Source organism: Aricia agestis, chromosome 1, assembly GCF_905147365.1.
Source record: "Aricia agestis chromosome 1, ilAriAges1.1, whole genome shotgun sequence".
Classification (NCBI taxonomy): domain Eukaryota; kingdom Metazoa; phylum Arthropoda; class Insecta; order Lepidoptera; family Lycaenidae; genus Aricia; species Aricia agestis.
The window spans coordinates 22,848,754-22,864,764 of record NC_056406.1 but is presented as its reverse complement, the minus strand read 5'-3'; the positions used below and the strand labels follow the sequence as shown (position 1 = coordinate 22,864,764).

General features: G+C 41.8%; 1 protein-coding gene across 1 annotated transcript in view; it reads left to right on the top strand.

The window, feature by feature from the left end:
• LOC121730364 (protein Wnt-6) overlaps positions 1-15,808 on the top strand; it is a 36,032-nt gene extending 20,224 nt beyond the window's left edge. Inside the window, exons 3-6 of the mRNA XM_042119379.1 lie at positions 13,308-13,414; positions 14,054-14,260; positions 14,538-14,678; positions 15,431-15,808. Of these exons, the coding sequence (XP_041975313.1) occupies positions 13,308-13,414; positions 14,054-14,260; positions 14,538-14,678; positions 15,431-15,751 (776 nt within the window). The 3' untranslated portion in view covers positions 15,752-15,808. The remainder of the gene's footprint in view (positions 1-13,307; positions 13,415-14,053; positions 14,261-14,537; positions 14,679-15,430) is intronic.
• The last annotated feature ends 203 nt before the right edge of the window (positions 15,809-16,011 follow it).

The following is a 16,011-nucleotide window of genomic DNA, read 5'->3' as shown; positions in this document are numbered from 1 at the left end:
TGTACCACATTACTCATGAGAAAAAAATAATCATCGTTAATTGGTCCCTTTCATTAGTAAGACCCGTGCATTCTCCGACTTGTCGTTTTTTCGGTGTCAAATCTTTATCAATGAAAAAGGATTTCATTTTTATTTAAATTACCTTATCATACACGTACTGCGCGTCCGGCTCCGCGGTTAATGAGAGAGCCTTTTAGACGTCGACTCCTCGAACCTCGCACGGCCCCGACGGCCGACCGCGTCGAACCACAATTAGACGACTATTTAAATCGAGCGCAATAAAACGAGTCATAAAGTATCCGAACTTATCAATATAATAAAGATATTCCGTCGAATATGATGCTAAGTTTTGACAGGGCCCGGTTTATGGCCCGTCGTAAAGGTGGATCGAAACAAAACGACTCCGAGCCCGCGACCGAAGTCAGCACGGCGTCGTAAATACCTCGACACCTTATCGCCTAGGTCCGACGGTGGTATTAAACAAAGCGGCCTAATTAAGCTATAAACGAGCCCGCAACACGGCCTTCCAAAATATTGGGGTATCGGCCCATTAAGCGTGGACGAGCGGAGGAGGTCGGGGGCCCATAAAGATTACCACCCGATAACTACCGCGGTCGGACCTCCCGCAGCCGCCGCGCTCCTCGTGGCTGTCTACAAAAACTCGCCGATGAATTTGGCGCCCCCGACACGTAAACGTCCTTAATTTGGGATAATTTCCCGCCTTATCGCATGGTCGCCGGCCCCGGATTATAATTCCGATATCGGTAATCACTAATCAGAATTGAAGACTATTCAAGAATAATGCTGGTCATTTAGATGTTTTTATTGTAGTGTATTAGTTGTTCCTACACTTTTTATAATAATGGAGGTAAGTACCTCAAGAAGAAAGGTCCACGAACCACCTTATAACCTAATTGTGTATCTTTAGTATTTATAGTCTTTCTGTTTTATGTCAGATATACTCGATCTGAGTTGTAGAAGGTTTTAAACTGCCAGTATTTTTAGGGAATATGGAACGGCCAAAATAATTCGTGAACTTGAAACTAAAGTCTTCATAAATATTTATAGGCACTCGATATAGGCGTGTCGGCGCTGGCTCCTGTCCGGATAAACAATAGCAGCACTGAGTTATTTGAAAGTAAAACACCGCGGAGTAATCGACGTCTCAAGCACGAGATTGTTGGTGCAGGCGATATCTCGCGACCATCGTGTCCGAGACCTAAGATCGCTCGTCCTCGTATAATCCATCCATCTATCCCGCTCCTCCCCCCGTCACCTGAATAAACTCGTCTCGCTTGCGATCGAGTGGTAAATTATTCCGCTTTATTTTTTCTCCCGAAGACGAGCGGCCGTCCGTCCGTCGGCGGTGACTGGTGAGTGACGTGCGCTGTCCTGACGGCCGACACTCGACAGCCTGTCACCACCGCGCGCCGGACGCCGCACCCGACGGCAGCGCCGAATTCGACCCCACTGTGGTATGCTAAAATAGGTGCCGAGCAGGCGCACTTTTTTTCCCGGCTCCCGAGGAATTACAATTCCATATTGGATTATCTTGAACCTTTTTGTCGCGACTACGCTTAATAAAGGAAGTCATTAAGAGGAGGCAGGTGCGCTAGTTTTTATCGCGTCATCGAGATTTCGTCCGTCAAATTAGCGATTGCGAGCGTCGAATTAAAGCGACGATCGCCCGGAAATAATCGTTTATCGTTACAATTAAACGTGCCCTCGGCGACAAAAACGCGCATTACGGGAGCACATTAAAATGACGACCGGTAAACGCTAAAACGAATGTCCCACGTAGCATCAGCGACAGAGACCGAGATCCGCACTAGCGCAGCTAATTATTATTCCTATTAAACAGCACAATCCATTCAAATTAACCATCGGATATCGTGAATAAAGTATTCGCGTTTTGTACGCGGCTGAATGACGCTCGGCCCCTTCCGGTGGGTGGCTGCTGTCACAACACGAGTGCGCGTCGCGGACGCACCGCGCCGCATAATGAGACGTTTACTCGCATTAGCTAAAGAAATTGACAAGTGAACAATAGCGAGCCGAGGGAAAAAGGACCACGAAAACTCGCAGAAAGAGCCGGACAGTGTCGTATCGTATTACCCGACGTAAAATATCTGGGGGAAAGGAATGAGAAACGATCGCTCGATTTAAATACGGGCGGGAGACGGGAGCGTTCGCGTGCGTTCGGTAGCGTGAGAATGCGCCCGGCCGGGCGACGCCGGCGCGGCGGGGCCGGCGGGGCCCCGATAAATCAGGCACGGCCGCGCCGGCCGTATATCGGCGGGGGCCACAATGGCCCCGCGTCGACGTGCCGACAGTGATGCAATTGCTCGCATGCGCTGTCACCTGACGGCTCTCCACCCTCACTCGCCCCGTATTTATTGCGCTAAATATGTGAATTAATCGGCCGAGATAAACGCGGCCGGGTCGGCGCGGCATTCCGATGCGGTCGCGGCGACAGCTCGATGTATTGTACGTATATGGTGATCTCCTTTATATCAACCTAGCGCGCGCCTCTACGTCAACCGAGTCCAGCGAGCCGACGCTGGAAATAATTTGACGCACAATTTCTTTATGTTCGGCCATTCCTTGGCCATTCTTATTGTCAATAAGTTTTTCAAGTTTAAGTTCGGTGAGGTCGATTTGATTCAACTGCTCGGATTAAAAAACACACTTTCTCACTATATATATTTTTAACGAAAGTATCGATATATTTATTTACAACACAAAAATATTCCACACAATTATTTCCATAAACTCTAGCGAATCTATAAAATGCGAGTAAACTTGATACTAAAATATGATTTATGATCTAGCTAATAGAAACGAGGTCCAATCAAGTTGTGCGCGAAATCCTTACATTGTTATCTGTTCAATTATCTTGGCTGGTTGAACGGGCAGTTTGTATGGCCGCATGGGCAGTGTGTATGAGAGTGTATGAGGGTTTTATGAGTGGCGGTATGACATACATGTTTATGAGCGTGGCGCGCGCCGGCGACACCCGATACTGCTGCTAGGATCACCCATGTAACATGTTTCACATGACCTATGGGATTGCCGGTTGGCGCTACGTGGAGGAATTCACTCTGACGATTTATTTTTTGGCAAATGGTATAGTATTTTTTTGTAAAATATTATGAATAAGTACTATCTTAATAAAATTAGTATTCTTGCTTTTCAACATAATCATCAAAGTAACATGATTAAAATAGATGAAAAAGGTTGCTCATGAAAATATCAGTCGCGTTTCCGGGAGTCATTAGGAATGACAATAACCTTGAATGCTAGCATTTAAAGAGTGTAGCTGGTATTATCACTGTTCGCGAGATCTTGGCGCTGTATGTACCTACGTACCTATAAGAATTAAGAACTGTATCAATTCTTGTTTCAGCTAAACCAAACAAAGTTGTGTGACTCTACATTTCAAACACTCAAACTTTTTTTTATTCTGAATTTCTTTTTAATATTTTCTAAACCTACTGGTGGCTACCACCGGTTCGGGGTCTAACCCGGCGAGAAGAACCGGCGCGGCGCGGCGTAAGAAACTCTAGCGGGGCTATTTTTTACTAAAATGTTGGAAAACTTTCAGAAACAAAATACACGCATTTTTGCGTAGTGTCTGTACCTAAATAGCTTCAAATAGAACAAGCAATTAATAATGGGCAGAAAGTGTCGTCCGGTCGGTATCAAATCTAGCATTCCTCCGCGTGTAGAGACGATATGTATCGGTCGTCCGCCGCGTCCGGTCCGATTGTTCGATCAGGCTGTGGACTGTGGAACAAAACTAGTACTCTACAACTACTCTATATTTTATCTGTACTAATATTATAATTGGGAAGAGTTTGTTTGTTTGTTTGTTTGTTTGTTTGAACGCACTAATATCAGGAACTACTGGTCCGATTTGAAAAATTCTTTCAGTGTTCGATAGCCCATTTATCGAGAAAGGCTATAGGCTATATTTTATCACGCTAATACTAATAGGAGCGAAGAAATAGAGGAAAGTGTGGAAAAAACGGGAGAAATTATCTGAAATGGCTTATTTGAACGCGCTAATCTCAGCAACTACTGGTCCGATTTGAAAAATTATTTCAGTTTTAGATAGCCCATTTATCGAGAAAGGCTATAAGCTACATTTTATCACGCTAAAATTAATGGGAGCGAAGAAATAAAGGAGAATGTGGAAAAAATGGGGGAAATTATTTGAAGGGGCTTTTTGAACGCGCTAATCTCAGGAACTACTGGTCCTATTTGAAAAATTCTTTCAGTATTATATAGCTCATTTATCGAGGAAGGCTATAGGTTATATTTTATCACGATAAGACTAATAATAGCGAATAAATAAAGGAAAATGTGGAAAAAAACGGGGGAAATTATTTGAATGGGCTTATCCCACGAACTACTGGAGCAATTTTTCTGTTATTTGGCACAGATAAGAAGTAGACCACGTGAAGGATCATAGGCTATTTTTGTGGACTAATTTGTCTGGGAAATATCTAATTTACGGAAGCTGCGCGGAACATTATATTTCGCGTGGTCACGACATCACGCGTAAAGTAAAACGGCTGGACCCATTTTGCTGAAATTTGGTATAAAGATACTTTTAGTCCCGAAAAAGAACATAGGATACATTTTGTCCCGGAAAAATGTACGGTTACTGCAAAATATACTTTTATGATTATCGCCTAAACTATTCAATTGATTTTTATGAAATTTGGTATGGCAACACTTTCAGTCTCGGGAAAGGACAAGGGATACTTTTATCCCAGAAAATATACGGTTCCCGCACAATAAACTTTTATGATTCTCGCCTAAGTTATTTAAATCCCGGAAAAATGTGCGGTTACCACACAATATACTTTTCTGATTTGCGCGTAAACGACTCGACGAATCGATGTACGGGAACAACTATAAACTAAAGTCCACGCGGACGAACTCGCGGGCAACAGCTAGTTTATTATATTTTAGTACTTTGATGTTGGTTCATGATTGTAATAACCGATAACTTCGGAAAAATGTTACGTATTTGCTAAGTCTAAATGTAAAAATGTAATATTTCTTAAATTGATAAGAGACCAAACAGTGACCCTAGTAACATGAGATAAACTTAACACCGTTATCACGTAGTTTATGGAAGAGAGCTTCCAAAAACATAAAATCTCTATCTTGTAGAGCTAAGATTTTTAAAATTGATAATATTCCTTTATTTGCCTTTATTATGTGCTTACAATAAAACTGCAGGAGCTAATATTCTGCTTTTGAATCATGCATCATCATCAGCATAAGTAAAAAAGCTTCTTTATGGAAGCTTCTTAGAAAGTTATTGCCCTTCATCACAGGGCAATGCAACGCAAACTATCTGTTGCTCGAAGACTACCTCGAAATTAATGAAAATTTGCCAGAATGTAAAATACTCGCACAACGGAGCTGGCACTTTGTTGTAATGGTAGCTGGTCGTGTAATATTCTCCTCCCTCTCTATCCCTCTATAATTACGAAGTCACACAAGGCCATCCCCAAAACAAACCTTTCGGAGGTTTTTTGGTTTCGAGATTAGGAATTCCTATAATTCGAATTCAAGGATTTTAGAAATAAATACATTAAACGTAATAAAATGATATCTTATCTCGGGCAGATAACATCACTTTATTATAAGGAGGTCATTAAGCTTTGTTTATAGTTAGGGTCTTAATTGATATGCTTTTAGAATTAAATGGTCTCACAGGTTGAATCGAAAATATTTTGCCCATATAAGGACAGTGATCTATAGTGTGGGCTGCACTATAAAACTATCCGAGGCGTGGCGCGTGGTTTTATGGTCTGTTTACTGTTCGCGGTGAGATATCGTTGATAATAGTAGGGGAGGTCGCGCTCATTTTAAAAAGTAATTTCATACCGAGCGAAAATCGTAACAATAATACTATTCTATTAATACATAAGAGTTTTGATCGTCAGCTACTCCAGTATGGGTGGAATAAAAATTGAGAGTATCTCAAAGTTGTTGTTGGGAATCGTATTGAATTGACATTAAAAAGATCCATATTCGCACCCAATAAAGCTTCATATCTAGATTATACACGTTCAGGTTCGGTAGGTGTTATTTTAGTTTTAGTATATAACAACAGATGGCGCTTTTAAAGTAAAATGTATATAATTCTTCTTCACAAATATTGACTATCGAATTAATTACTTAAAATTGCTATGTGAGACAATTTTATGGTTAATTCAAACGAAAATCGCCGTCAGCTGAATATTTGCAGGTGGAAATGTCGTCTACGCGACGCCCTAGGATACATTGAGCGCGAAATAGGGCTATATTGGTTATAACTTATATCGCTGGCTGACGGGCTTTCCACCCGCATATTAACGACTGACGGTGGTCTTTATTATTAAAAAGGTATCAACATTCACCTGTATAAATTTTGTACGGTATGAAATAACTTTATATTTTAACTTTTTTAACATAGTTCAGTAACGCGACTGACGTTGAATCCCCCGTCTGCGATACGGCTGACGGTGCATTTTTGGTTAAGCATGACCTCAATAATCATCCATAAAATTTTCATTCGGTATAAAATCACTTTTCGCAATTATTTTTTTTACAACTTTGAAATACTCTCAGTTAACATTCCACCACGGGTGCGGCGACTGACGCTGATTATGTTGATTGATAAATATTAAGCTACCGCTGGACAAAAATTTGGTCGGTATGAAATGACTTAGCAGACGATAGCACTACCTCCCCTACTATAACTAATCGGTCAGAATCCAATCATAGGAGGCATAAAACAGAACTCTGGTTCTATTTGGCAAGCTCTTAGTAGTTCTGTCTATTGTTTTCTCACTGAGAGTTTTGTAAAGCAATAGTCCATCTCAAATCTGTTCTGTCTCAAGTGAATGCTAGCCCTAATCCTAATTTCTCTCTCTCCACTAATACTTTTCCGTTATCCTGGAAGAAAGCCCATATCATACCTTTACCTAAGGTCCCCGTTCCTAATTCTCCCACACACTACCGTCCTATTTCGATTTTACCCATCCTGTCCAAGATCCTAGAGCAAGCAGTTAACAAGCAACTGACAGAATATTTGAATGAGAATCAGTTGCTGAATCACTTCCAATCTGGTTTTCGCACGGATCATAGCACCTCTACTGCATTACTGAAGGTGACTGAAGACATTCGCCAGGCCATGGATAATAAACTACTGACAATCATTGTTCTCCACGATTTTAGTTGTGCATTTAACTCAGTAGATTATGACGTATTACTTGGTATTCTCCGCTCGTTAGGTGTATCGGCTCCGGCTCTAGCGTGGTTTAACTCTTACCTAAGAGGTCGGCAACAGCGCATTTTTATACCCGACTCTGTTTCTGACTGGATGAACCTGGATGCTGGCGTTCCTCAGGGTGGAGTCTTATCTCCAACACTTTTTTCATTGTTTATTAATGAAATCTCACGTGTCATAAGTTCTTTTTTCCATCTTTATGCCGACGATTTACAAATTTACAAGCACGCAGCGTTAAATGACATAAATAATATAGTGCTCCAGCTCAATAAAGACCTAGAGAGAATTCAGGAGTTTGCGGAAACATTCGGCTTACTTGTGAATCCCAAAAAATCTCAGGCGATCATTATAGGTAATAGACAGTTGTGCGGTAGAATAGATTTTGCAAACTTAGATAACATTACGTATAATGGTAATATCATTCATTTCACGGATGAGGTTAAAAATTTGGGAGTTTATTTTGACTCAAACCTAACATGGACAGTTCATGTTAACGATGTCAGTAGGCGTGTTAATGGAGCTATGCATGCCCTTAAACGCTTACAGAATTTCCTCCCTATTCCAACTAAGATGTTACTGGTGCAATCTCTCATTCTCCCGCTTATTGACTACGCTGATGTCGTTTATTTGGATCTGTCTGAAGCGTTGCTTAATAAACTGGAACGACTACAGAACATGTGCATTCGGTACGTTTTTGGCCTGCGTAAATATGATCACATTTCGGATTTTCGAAAGCGCTTGAACTGGATCCCGATACGATTGCGTCGAAATTCGCATATTCTCACGCTTCTTTTCAAGATTCTTCGCTTTCGTTCTCCCCCATACCTTTATGGAAGGTTTAGCTTTACTCCACCAAGTGAGAGGCCTATTCGATCGTGCACAGTGAAAAAGCCTCTAGAAATACCACACTACAACACTATATTCTACGAGAGCTCATTTTCGGCTGTTGCAGCGTGTCTCTGGAATGGACTGCCGGATCACGTTCGTGAAGCCCCAACTGTCAACATTTTCAAGTCTAGATTAAAGCGTCACTTTTTGGCATTACCTTGATTGGCTACTTTAAATGAATGTGTGATCCTTTATTATTATTTTTTCTCTCTTTTATTAAATTTCATTATGTTTTTAACCAATGTGCATCTGTCTTCACACTATCTGCCGTTTTTGTTATTTATATATTATCTTATTATATATGTATTATCTTATTATAGTATTTATAATATTTATATGTGTATAGAATTAGTATAATAATATGTATTTTGCGTATTTATGTAAGTACTAAGTAAATATTTTTATTATTATAATTTTATCTAAGTATATTTTAATTTAGATTTAGTTAGTATTAGTTAGTATAGGTTTAAGATTGTTTGATTTCTCTTTTTTCTCTTTGTGTACATACAAAACACAATACATCCACAAAAATATAAGGTTTGCTGGAAGAGATCTCTTTTAAGAGATAAGTACGCCGATGCATTATTACAAACGTTCAAATGTGTCTTTGTAACCTTGTGCATGAAGAATAAATAAATAAATAAATAAATCCACTATTCACTCTGATAATAACGTTTATATTGTTTTTTTACTTCTTTATGCTGTCTATAATTTTTGTCGAAATTTCAAGATTATTGTAGGTTATGCAATTTAATCGTGCAATACTATGTGTCTTGCTTTTTAATTCTTAGTTTATTTTTAAATTTTCCAATATTAGATAATAATTGTACGATTTAGTTTCATTTGTACTATCTATTTAGGTCAGTACGTCATATATTAGTGAAATCAATCGAAGGAAATGGCTCTCTCTGATTGCTACAGTCTACAACCTACACGTGTCTACCTCATAATAAGAGCAATATTCTCGAGCTGTCAAACGAAGCCAAAATTAGTTTTTAATCTGTGTGAAAAATATGTGTACCTACGTATACACTTACACAAGCATGATTGAACATGAATTCTGTGAGATTAAATTGTCAACGTGCGGCACGTGCCGACTGGACGTCAAAAAAGAGTGCTGCTGTCATGTATCACACGTCTCTTTTTACCACGCAGTGTTACTGATAGTGACATCTCCCTTGCTCAGGCCTTTGTTTCTCTATTCCGCTAGGTATATTAACTTTATGGTCTACCCAGACCTCATAATGTTTGACAATTCCATAACCGAACCAACTGCGATAAACTACTGCACACGATCGCTACAGTCTACTGTAACGAAATACAATTACTTCGCAATTTATCGCGATTTCTCGGGCTTCGTGGACTGTTATAAATAAAATTAAAATTGTAAATAGTGATTTCACATCTAGGATACCATCTGCGTTATCTCTGACGGTCGCTGAGCGCTCGTCCACGCTGTATATCAAAATAATTTATGTGCGTTTGATCGTCGTCGCGATTGAGTTTATAAGGTTTAACAAGGTATTAAGCGTTCGACAGGGCTAAGTAGCAGCTGGTACAGTTTTATCTGGTACATATAATTCATCCTATTTAGACGATCGTGTTTGGTGATGTAACGAATGAGCAAAAATAATGTTGAAAATTTAAGTTAGCGAGTCAGATTCTTAATAAATTTAATATTTGTTGATCGCTTCAATGGTGCAAAATGTAAGAGGAGACAACCCTAGCGGTGGAATTTTAAAGCTTTCCATTTTCAACAAAGTATAACAAGTGGATCACTGAATGGAATTCCTCGCGGAACTGCCTTTTACAGATTTATTGACAGTTCTTATAATTAAATACTGATAAGTGATAACATTGTAACATAATATACTTACTGGGTGGATGGTCGATTGTTGGCTTTAGCGTCGCCTAATTAGCAATTAGTCGTTTTCAAACAAAATGTACCGTATATGTGACGGAAATAAAATTTTACACTGTTAGTGAAGCTTTATTAAAAACGCTTGCTTCTGGTACTCCATAATTAGGGGCTATCGGTGTAAATAGTCAGCTAGCGGTCAACACGACACTGAACGATCTTAAAACCTTTTCTACAAAACTGATAAGAAGTTATGAGACTGTTACGTAAACAACGATAGGTTCCATTAATAGCTAATCTTTAGGGCGCTATCCATTGATAGGCTTTTAATGTTTCATCAAACTTTAATGTGTGTCCGTCCGAGTCACATCACAGTACTCAGTAAGCCTGACGAGTGTCTCCGCCGCGACCGACGGACACGCAACAGGTTTCCCGGACGTCATCCTATTCATTACTCCCGCAATTAAAAACTACCTTTATTTTATTTCTCACTTCGCCCGGGGCCGCTTCGCGTCCCCCGGAACCGGTTCCCAGTGCCACCTCCCGGCTCCGGAGTAGAGCCGGCTAGTCCTCAATTATCCAATCCGAGAAAAGTGGAGGCGATGGCCCCGCGAGCAGCACGTGCGCCCCCGCGACATGAATGGCGGGCCGGCCGCCCGGCGCGGCGTCGCAAAAACGTCGACGCGCCGGCACCCGCGCCCGCGAGTGTGAACCCATCGGCGATCCATCGGCCGTATTGATCGATCGATCTCACTGAATTATTCAGCCGGACACGAATACCGACATTCCGGCCGCTCGGGAAAGCGAGCACAAAAAGCGAGCCGAGACTCCGAGGACGAGCCCCATGTTTCGATCGGAGACGGTCGAAAAAAGCAGCGCTCGGTGATGAGAATGTCATGTCCCCCGTTCCCGACGACATATCTGCGAGCGGAGGTCGCGTTTTGCGATAATTGCAGCGCCCGACGCTCGCGGCGCGCGAGGAATGCCCGCGGTCCTGTGAGCTCGCCGCTGTCGCGCTCCGTAAAACGCGCGCGTCGTGCCCGCGCCGGCCCAATGCCGCTGCGAAAAAAGCGCGGCCCGCGCGGCATCCGCGGGGCGGAGCCGTTCCCAGGCTGGCTCGTCCCCCGCCTCGACGCCGCTTTTTTCCCCCGGCGACCGCTACTAGCGAAATATCTCGAAATTGACATTCCGCTCATAATTCCAGCCGGGGATGCGCCGTCGACCGGTAAAATAAAAATACCCGTCAAAATCGAGGCCGGGAGTGATGCGACGTAATTGCATCGGTCGGCACGGGGTGCACTTTCGCTTTTTTGTCGCCGCTCAATTATCCGAATTATTTGTGCAATAAATTTGGTTGTATCTGCGTGGAGCGGCCGGTCGGCGAGCGGCGCGGCGGGCGGAATGCGGCGCGACGCGCGACTTCGCAGTCCGCGCCCAATTAGCACGGGATCGATAGGCGCGGTCGATGCCGATCTGCCGCCTGCACCGCATTGCGTAAGCCCCGCATTTATCTAATCTGGACTCAACGAATGCCTCGCTCCTATCGCCGAGGTGAGCTAACCCCTATCGCCGATCGAATGCTGGATGACAGCTGCGTCGACGCCCGCTATCTCTATAGAGGCTTTCGTTTTGAGTAATGATTAAATTTCATTTGCATAATGTAGGAGGCTCGAGAGTTTTAATGCATCTACGTAAGAGGCAATTCTCGATTCCTTTCGCAGACAATTCGTGCGAATTGCGATGGATGTCGCGATGTAAGATCTGTCAGCGGGTACCTACTCGCTGTCACATAAAGACTGATGATTCACCGGGAACATTTATAGCCCTCGACCGTAACAAATCGATAGGTTTACACAATAGAGACCGTTCCGCGCATCCCACAGTGGGCTCGATAAGTAATTGTTGTTGGCAATCAATAAAATAAAAAATAAAAAAACAAATGTTGTAACAAATCGGATACACGCATAGACGTACTAAATCACAACAAAACCAACCATATTTCATCACCAGATATAACGATGTAGGATCGTTAAATAAAACCCACAATTAATTTAGATACGCGAGAAAAAATCACAATCAGCCCGGGAACTCGGTATAGGTCGATAATTCGATATAGAGTCATCGACCCAAAAGTCTCATTTATATCCATGTACGACATCCAGTGGATGAGCGGAGCAATTTTCGAATTATTCATGCCGTCTGAATATTCATCCGGCGCAGGTTCGGCCGTTAATGGCTCCGGCCCAACTTACACCGGACTGCCGCCGCGACGGCCATTGTGTCGGACTCGACGCGCCTATAAAATATTTTATGGTGTATGAAAATTTACATATCATATTTATTGTTTATGGATATTCGTTTATAACTGTGCAATTAAATCGTAAATGAACGTATTGGCTCGATGATCTTGACGATCACGACTTATCTCGTCTGCTCTAAGCTGTTCTATGATGTAGTAAAATAAACCATCTTTATTGTAGTCGAAGTACTCACTTAGCTACGTAGAATTGCACAGTGTTAAATTCATAGTGTCAAACTATTTAATACGTCCTACGAAACTGATTACTGACAGGACAGATGAATCCGCAGCTATATTAAAATAAGAAAACAAGCGTTAATGATTTTAACTGGCGAATAAAAGTTGCAATTCAATTTTCGATGCTGAAAAATCTCAAACACTCGTAATTAAAGCGGGATTTGAAATTCCTATAAAGCGAATCACAGAATTTTCCGATAGCCAATAAAGCGAGAGCTGTTGAGATTAATTATCCCGTGCGTCGCGACTCGCGAGGTTTTCCGCCTTCGGTTCTAGCGAGCAGCGGATCACGTTTAAATGTTTTATGGATGAAGCCTTCGATTCGTGAGGCTCGTTTATTACGGCCGTGTGAATATTGATTTTTGGGTCAACAACTTCAGCGTGTGGTATTGTTCGGGTTATTTCTAGTATTGCAAGCCCTAGGGCGCAACAGCGTGGAGAATGAACAAGTACTCGTGAAGAGTCAATGGCGTTACATAATTCGTCCGGTTTTATTGCCGTACGTGAACGTGAATTGTATGCAAGCCAAGCATCATCATCAGTCAGGGAATAAAATTCGACTCTAGAAGTAATCGATACCTAGTTACTAAAATTTTAGGCATCGACATTAATTTAATTGATAATTACAGCGCTCTACTTTGCGCACCTGCACAGTGGAATTGAATAAAATATGAGAGCACACGTAGTCAAACGCTTATCTATGTGTGTCAATAGTTCCCCATTTGTTACAGATACAAGGGAAACTGGGTTCGTGAACGCAATCACGGCGGCCGGAGTCACATACGCGATCACTCGGGCGTGCACCGCCGGCGCGCTACTGGAGTGCTCTTGTGAAAAGGTTTACTACACCTTCATACAATATCCTTCTAAGTTTTAAAAGACCTCATTTAACAACCTCAATCTCTTGATTTGAGATAGATATAATCTGAAATAGTTTAGTCCCTCTATTTTAAATCTTAGTAAAAATCGAAAAATTTATACACATACGCGGATTGACAGTAGATATTGCACAGATATCTACAGTGTCACACGCTCGAGCATTGCTGTTGTAAGATACAAAATCACTCTGGTCCTTGACGTTCCTTAATAGAGTATGAGCCTGCGACGGTCAGACTTTCCTCATTTTAGGAAAAACTGGAAGTTCACCTGTTTGTGACACAGAGGTAAGAATGACCGTCAACTATGGAGTTTCAGTCTCGGTTACTTTATGAGGTATCCAGTTCTGACTTCTGAAGGGCTACCTGACCTTCGAGAAAGAGTAAATATCTCAATTTCATAGCTTATATTATTCGCGGTAAGTGGAGGAATCTTGTCTTCCAAGTCCGGCCATTTGTGACAGTTGCTTCCCACTGCCAGACACCCTTAAACTTTCTTAAAGTAACCTTTGATAAAGGAGAAGGAATCCTTAAAATGAGGAAAGTCTGACCGTCGCAGGCTCTTGGTCCATAACTTTTTCACTGACGAATGCTTTTCTCAGGGTGCACCAAAATCGCGTCGAGGCAAGGCCTTAACGGTTCCCACCCCACCGGTCACCACCCAGAGCGACAGGTGGCAGTGGGGAGGGTGCAGTGACAACGTCCGCTTCGGCCTGCAGAAGTCCAGGGAATTCATGGACAGCAGATACAGAAAGCGGAGCGACATCAAAACACTGATCAAACTGCACAACCATAACGCTGGGAGGTTGGTTAGTAATATTCTTCATCGATATAAACTTAGAAGATATCTTATGGTTATATGGGTCATAAATTAAATTATGACAGAAGAGCTATAACGTTCAATCAAAGGAATTAAGAAGCGGCAAATTATTATTTATCTGGAACTTTTATTCTTATTCCTTTGTATTTAAAGTAAAGAAGGTACGAAGGGACTACGTTCCACGATAATACTTATATACTAGATAATGATAACTTAAGATCAAGATTATGTTCTTATTAAATTGTTGTGCATTGTATGATTCATAGGCCATAAAGTCGAACATGAGGATAGAGTGTAAGTGCCACGGACTGTCGGGCTCGTGTACACTGAGGACGTGCTGGTGGCGGATGCCGGCATTCAGAGAGGTCGGCGACAGGCTTAGGGATAAGTTCGAGGGAGCCGCTAAGGTAATTGCCAGAACCATAGTCTGCTTCATCCATACTTATCCATACTAATATTATAAATGCGAAAGTGTGTCTGTCTGTCTGTCCGTATCATGGTCAGCTTAATCCATTCTAATAACATTATAAATGCGAAAGATTGTCTGTTTCTCTGTCCGTCTGTTTGTATGTCTGTCTGTAACCTCTTCAGGCCCAAACCGCTGAACCGATTTTGATGAAATTTGGTGTGGGGATATTTTGAGACCCGAGAATGGTCATATAATACTTTTTATCCTGGAAAAATGTACCGTTCTGCCGTAATAAATGAATTTTGGCGCAACGGAGTTGCGGGCGTCATCTAGTAACATTATAAATGCGAAAGTGTGTCTGTCTCTCTGTACGTCTATTTGTCTATCTGTTACCTCTTCATGCGCAAATCCCTCGATTTTGTTGAAATTTGGTATAGAGTCCTGGGAAAGGATATAGGATACTTTTCGTCCCAAAAAACTGTACGGTTCCCGTGCGATAAACAAGTTTTGGTGCAACGGAGTTACGGATCCTTCTAGTTTTTAATAAACCAAGGTTATGCCAAGACCCCTGCTGAAAGTGCATTTCTTTTACGCACTATGGTCCTGGTCACTACGAACATTTCTTCAGTGGCCTAAGAATGTTAAATTTTTTCAGTGACTTATTTACGTCAACGACTTAAAAGTCGATTTGATTAGCCTCTATTGGATAGGTTTTCATTTTTTTAACTATAAAAGTTAACGTCTTTTTAGGTGATCTCCAATAACGACGGTGACAATTTCATGCCCGAGAGTACAAATATAAAGCAGCCTGGCAAAAAAGATATAGTCTACTCGGAGCAGTCGCCGGACTTCTGCGTCCCCAACGCGAAGACTGGGTCACTGGGCACGGAGGGGAGACAGTGCAACGTCAGCTCCGCCGGGACGGAAGGCTGTGATCAACTCTGTTGTAGGAGAGGCTTCACGCAGACCACGGTGCGCGAGCCCGAGAACTGCAACTGTCATTTCAAGTGGTGTTGCGAGGTGATCTGCGAGACGTGTTTCGTCAAACGGGAAATACAAACATGCCTTTAATGTGATAAATATATATTTGTTAAATAAAGATTATTTAATGTGGATCTAACCGATCAACGACTGTATGATTTTAGGCGGAATGGTTTTCCCTCCGTCTACGTTTCCGTCGCTCATGTCGGCATTTCCTCCCTGCATTCATGTTTTACCTGAAAAAATAAATTTGAATAAATAAGTAAAGCAGTAAATAAACAGACAAATTTTAAGCAAAATTTGTTTTATAAAGTTTTTGGAATAAATCAATACTTTCCGAGTAATTAAAG